The 6448-nt window shown below is 39.7% G+C and overlaps 1 protein-coding gene across 1 annotated transcript; it reads left to right on the plus strand.

The window, feature by feature from the left end:
- The first annotated feature begins 1935 nt into the window (after positions 1 to 1935).
- On the plus strand, positions 1936 to 2573 carry LOC122050505 (F-box/kelch-repeat protein At3g61590-like). The gene is made up of 2 exons (XM_042611401.1): positions 1936 to 2254; positions 2362 to 2573. The coding sequence occupies exons 1-2, from the start codon at positions 1936 to 1938 to the stop codon at positions 2571 to 2573; spliced, it is 531 nt and encodes a 176-aa protein (XP_042467335.1).
- Positions 2574 to 6448: the final 3875 nt, after the last annotated feature.

Here is a 6448-nt window from a genome sequence, read left to right on the forward strand (position 1 = left end):
TAATTTCTGCATGGGCTATTCACCCCCATCTAACCGGTTGCCAAGGGTTCTAACAAGTGGTATCAGAGCAAGGATGCTTCAGGAGCACTAACCATCAATTGAAGCAAAAACAATGGCCGGAGCTAGCATCTACCCACCAGTATTCGAGGGGGAGTTTTCTTTTTAGAGACGTTGAATGGAGGTTTCTTTTAAACCTGATTTTAATATTTATATAACAATTGAGTATGGTTTTGATATTCCCAAAAAGTAAAGAAGGAGAAGAACTTGAGGAGCATCAATGGACTGAGGAGCAACGTAATGATTTTATGGAAAATGGTAAATCTAAGTCCCGCCTTCTGAGTGTTCTACCTGCCCAAGACCTCGATAGAGTTAGAAAATACAAAAGTGCAAAAGAACTTTAGGAAAAGTTCTTGAAGCTCTATAAAGAACCAATTGAAGCTGAATCCAACTCCTCGATGGGCACCGAGCCATCGTCAGAAGAATCTGAGACCGAGAAAATTGTCGGGATAGCCCTGATAGCTGAATTCCTTCCTAAGGACACAGAAAGCTTATCACAAATGAGCATCGATGAAGGGGGAGAGTTTTCGGAAGAAAGCAGCTCCACAGGGGGAGCATCAAAAGTCTACAAGGTAAGTCAGGTATGGTCTCTACCTCCTGACCAATTGTTTAAATTTATAAAAATATTGTCAAAAGATTCTTACAAACTTAAAATAGAAAATAAAAAATTATTAACTGAAAATAATGAGTTACAAAGAACTTTAGCAACAGCTTGTCGATTAGAGGATTTCAACAAACTAAAAATAGAAAATAAAATGTTAAAGGAGCAAATACAAACCTTACAAATTTCTGCATGTTCACAAGTCTCTGCTTCGAATTTTAGAAATTATAATGGACTAAATTGGAAATTCAAATATCATAAGGGACAAATCAAAAAATTGTCAAGAAAATATGTACCTAAAGAATTTCTTGTTAATCCGGTATCATAAGGGGGAGAAGGGAAGGTAGCATAATTTTTTTCAATTTTTGCACTTTATTGCAAAATTTATTACTTTTACTTTATGGTGGTTTACCCTAACTTAACTTAGGTTGTTCACATCAAAAAGGGGGAGATTGTTGGTACTCCAAGGTAGTTTTGATGTGATCAAACAAGTTAAGTTAGGTCCTGTTTTGTTTAACCATGTGTCTAAGTGTGCAGGAACTTAGGAGCACAGGAAGTCGAGTAAAAGACGCAGCTAGTGAGAAGGACGGCACGGGAGAGAGCCGACGGGCTAAGTGCGTCTAAGGGACGAGGTACTACAGAAGAGTACACCAGCGGACGAGAAGGGAGCATGTGGTGTTTCCAAGGGACGAGAAGCCAAAGCAGAAGATTGCTCGAGGAGCAAAAGACGCAGCTAGTGAGAAGGTCAGCACGGGAGAGAGCCGACAGGCTCGCACTACAACAAAATCCCTCACAGACATCAGTGGAGCAACAACGGTTTTAAGCTAAAACCGATGTCTTTGAGTATTTACACCGGTTTTTCTAAAAATCGGTGTCTATAAGCGCAGATTTTAGCTCATAGACATCGGTTTTTTAGGTGATGTCTATGAGCGCCCTTTTTTTCGTTAATAGACACCGATTTTAACAACGGTTTTTAAAATCCGATGTTAATGAACCAAAATAAAATATTTTAATTTCCCCACAAGCCAAAATTTGCAACACTGTGAAGTTCCCTCCAAACCTAAATCTATATCCCGCCCCTTCCTCTGCGCGACCATCTCTCTCGCGTAAACCTAAACCTAAAACCTCCGACCATCCGACCATCTCTCTTAGCCTAAACCTAAACCTCCGACCATCTCTCTCAACCTTATCTCCCTCTTCCCCCTTCCTAGATCCTCTCCCGATCAGGATCAAGACACGAGGTGGTTCACTCTAGCCCCCCGTTGTCGTGGGCGATGATGGCGCCACACAAGCCCTTGTTCTTCAGGTTCTGCTTTCACGACTGCGCCTTCTTGGGCCACCTGTACGACCCTTGCTTCGTCCAGTGGTATAACTTCGACTTTCCCCGCTTAGAAAAGAGCATCTGGCGCACTTCCTCCTCCGGTGGCCTGGTTTGCTTGATGAACACCAATGACGGAGATCGCTTATTGGTCGGCAATCCCATCAAGAGAGACTGGAAGTTGCTTCCTCGAGTCCCCGGCGGCTCCTACCCCCAGGTCAACGCGCTCGCCTTGTCATTCGACCGCCTCACGCGCAACTACACCGTGGTCTCCTCGTGTGGGTCCCTTTCTGAAGAAGCATCTCATCTCTCTCCCTATTTCCGCTCGCTCGCTCGCTCTCCTGGCGAGATCTCTCCAGCCTCCTTTCTCTTCTCCGATATCCAGCTATGGATCTGGTGGCCCCAATCGCCGAGCTCCTCGTCGCCGCGGCGGTGACCTTGGGGACGGAGGCCTCGATCCACGCCTACGACCTCGAGCCCTTCAGGGAGGTAGGGAATGCGCTCCTCCTCTCCGGCGGCAGCGAGGGCATCGTCGCATCCCACCTCGACGCCCTTGGTCCCCTACGGATCGGAGATGGTCGGGCTTACATCAAGTAACTACTTTATTTATTTATTCTTCAGCTGCTTCGTGACTTGGTTTTTTCTTGTGGTTGAATTGCATTGTGAGGATCCGGCTGCAAATTCCATTTTTAGATGTGATTTTAATGAAACCGGTCATTTTTAGCTCCTAGCACGTTTCCTTCCTTTTGTATTGGGCATTTGTCGCCAGAAGTTATTGTGGATCTTCTGTGATCTATCAGAAGTTAGGGTTCATAGATTTTTGTAGATTGAAAGCGGTTGGGATTGCAAGATACCAGTTTGACTGGAGTTTACTTAGCTTTTAGTGCTGCTCGCTTTTGCATTGTTTCATTATTGGGATAGTTCACCACCTGCAGAGACCTATGTCATGCTGTTAGAGAGATTTTGAAAGGCTAATTCACTTTCGTAGCTTGTTTTGTTTAATTCTAGATGGATCAATCACTAACTTGTGCTATAGATAGAGATCAAACTATCGTTTTGCTTATGAATTTTACATATTTATAATATACTTCAACAGATATTATATTTAATTAGAGGAATGAACAACTCTCTTATGTTTATCATGAGAATACAAAAGATGAATAATTGAGGTAATAATCCGAGTTCTCTGGGTAGCGTTTGTCTTGATATCTAAGGTCAGCTAGGAAAGTATTCAATTTAACTTGGGATTACGGCAGATACAAGGTTTTTGTTTATCATGCTAACAGCTATGGTACTAGGATTTTCTTCAAGAGAACATAGACCATTTGAGGATATTCTCACGAAGGCCTTGAATTCTAACGAACATGGTGGACGTGTGAGAGGCATAGGAGCAAATGTCACTCCATCATCCTTCTTCAAGCTTGCTAGAGGGAAGGTGCAAATTGATAAGGCTGCCTATGAAAGGCAACAGAAAGAGTTTAAGGAGGCAAAAGCTATGCTTTCTGACCAAGGTGACAGAATAGAAAAATTGGAAGCAATGGTGTTGAAACTTTCTGGTCGAGAATTTGAGAGTGAGGAGAAGGGTAGCTGCTCAGTTAAACCACAATGCCTCCTCGATATAAAACCTGAAGTTGAACGTCATAGGCGCCTCTCAAATAAAGGCCTAGAAGAACATGATGATGATGATGTGAAAGTTATTGAGAAGGATTCAGCTTTACAGGTTAAATATATATTTCACGTTGATATTATTATCCCATCGTTAGTATCTAATGAATCTTGTAAAGCACTATCTGTTGAAGATTCATGAATTGTTTGTCTTATAGGGAAAAGCAGTGATGTTGTTATTGCAGCCTAACGACAAGACTGTTGCATATGGGACAATTGTCTCTGTTAATGGACCTGGCAACTTTATTGATGATGTTCCATTACCTATGAATTGCATGAGGATTGCCATTGATAAATTAATTGATCAATCAGCACCACTGCCTGTTGCAATCCCGTCTGCATGTCAGAGTATTGGGGATGTTGTAGGTGGCCATGTGGCTTGGCCTGTGCACTTAATCAGCATGTGGGATGAGGTATATGTGATAAAGTGTTGTCTAAATTTTGTATACATTTAAAGTATGTCACATATCTAATATATATATGGTTGCATCTACATATGTAGAAGACCAGGAAGAAATAAGTTGACAACAGACAAGAGAAGTCTAAGTTACAATCGTCCAATGTGCCAAGACCCTTACACATCTTATATAGTTATTTTCAGCGTCTTGATGAAACAGAGAATGTGATTTTGGAATTAGTTCCTGATGTATTTGGCATGGAGCGCACAGTCCATGTTAATTATGATGACATATTTCCCTTTTGTGAATTGAAGCCAATCACAGACACTTGCATAGTTGTGTATATGTGGTAAGCTTTCAATTGAATTGGACTTTATTTATGTGTTTCATTAATTTAGATTTCATCATTTTTTTGGGATATTTTCCAATTGTAGGCATCTATATAGAAAGATGCAGGAAAAGATGTTGCTGCAGAATTTCAGATTGGTGGATCCAGTGCCTGTGGAATATGTACCATCAAGAAATCAGAATAGAGATTTCATCCAAGAACAGTTGAATAAAATGGCTTGTTACTTAAGCAGTAGGATAATTGGTACCTCATCTGGTCAATTGGTTGTTGTGCCATGCAACGTTGGGTGAGTAAGAATAACATTATATATCACTCTCACTTGCATATTTTGAGAACTTGCAAGATGCAAATATACACTAATTATATTTCTTTGTGTAGTTTTCACTGGATTTTGACTATCATCAATGTTGAGAAGGAGATTATTTTTTTGTTGGATCCTCTTAGTCACTGCATTCGTGATCAAGATTGGAAATATGTTGTCAACATGTAAGTTTTTTGGCTTCTTTTCTTACCTTTGTTGAAACATGTAAGTATTTTGATGTGGCAATACAATTCCCACGGGTTATATGCATGTAGGGCCTTGAAAATGTATAATGCGGAGGCTGGAAGGAAAGGGAAAAAACAACCAACATGGGTAGTTGTCAAGGTATGTCCTTTTGATTAGCAACTGTTTCACTATCCTTGAAGGAGTTATTCCAATATTTCTTTTCTAACATAGGCTCCTCAACAACCGGATGCGGAGCAATGTGGTTTTTATATCATGCGATATATGAAAGATATAATTGAAAATTTTGGAGTTGACCACAAGGATTCACTTCCAGCAATGGTAATAATACAATATTTTCCATTTTGCATATAAGCCCTAAAGATAATTTGTTGCATTTTCCAACACTGTTTCAGTATCATAATTGATACAATCTCATTGATTTTGATTGATTATGAACGTCTCTTAGCTTTTGAGATCTTGCTGCTGCTATGCTTTTCCCCTGGTGCTTGCTATGATTTTTTTGATACAAACCGGATGCTATGCTTTTGTTACAATGATTTTTTTTATACAAACCGGATGCTATGCTTTTGTTACAAACCAGATACTAGTTGGACTAAATGATTGCCTAAGAAGAAAGGAATTAGAGATTAGGAGCTGCAGTGAGTAGAGTGGCTGGATAAGCTATCTTAAATGGTAACCTTAGGATTAAAGGATTGATTACATTTTTTGAACCTGCTCAACTTCCTCTAAATATCTAATACATTGATACTCGAATTTAACCTAACCTATTAAGATAAATGGGTAATCAAACCTAAAGGGTGCCCATTACCATATTTAGCTATACCAATGAATTTCAAGTTCAACTAGAAGTAAGAGTGAGTATCCACATTCCTTAGCTCTTCTTTGATTCTTTCGCTGCGGATGTACTGACATGGGGAAGAACAATACAGTAGAGTAAGTTGTAGATTGGAGAAGGGAAAAAGATTGTATATTTCATAATGGACATTGTACCTGCAGTTTCCCATAGAGTGAGGATACATTCACTATCCTTGGTGATTGGGATGACTGAAGCAGAGGGATAAATGCATCTATCTTCTTTTTGGACCATAATAGTTTGTGTTAATGCAATCTTCGGCTAATTCATAAGTCTCTACAATTGCATTTGCCAGGCCTGATGAGCTAACTGGCTGCATCTATAACGTTTTCCTCAGAGAAAGAATCATACACAACCAAAGTAAAAGCACAAATGCTCAGAAATAAGAGAAAAATACAGTTCAACAAACCACTTTCAATAATGTTTCTATTTCTTTTCTCTATTCAATCTGGGGTTTTTATTTCCCTTTCCATTGGAAGACTGAAATTGGTGGTCTTTTGTGTTTTAAGGGTTTTATTTCTATATTGAATTTAGGAAATAAAAAATAAAATATGAAACATAGTCTTAATTGTGTTCCAGTGGTGTACTTGTACATGCTTGAGGTGCCTTAAGTCTCAAGATATTGATTTGGTTTACCGCTTGCTTGGAGGAATCCAGTAGCTGAGTATTCGATGCTATTCCCCCAATAGCTGCATTATT

This window comes from Zingiber officinale, chromosome 3A, assembly GCF_018446385.1.
Source record: "Zingiber officinale cultivar Zhangliang chromosome 3A, Zo_v1.1, whole genome shotgun sequence".
Lineage (NCBI taxonomy): Eukaryota > Viridiplantae > Streptophyta > Magnoliopsida > Zingiberales > Zingiberaceae > Zingiber > Zingiber officinale.

Bases quoted from the DNA above. Each gene is read 5' to 3' on its own strand.
- LOC122050505 (XM_042611401.1), top strand. From the start codon at position 1,936: ATGGCGCCACACAAGCCCTTGTTCTTCAGGTTCTGCTTTCACGACTGC. The intron at 2,255-2,361 runs GTGGGTCCCTTT...TCCGATATCCAG, and splicing joins CTACACCGTGGTCTCCTCGT to CTATGGATCTGGTGGCCCCA.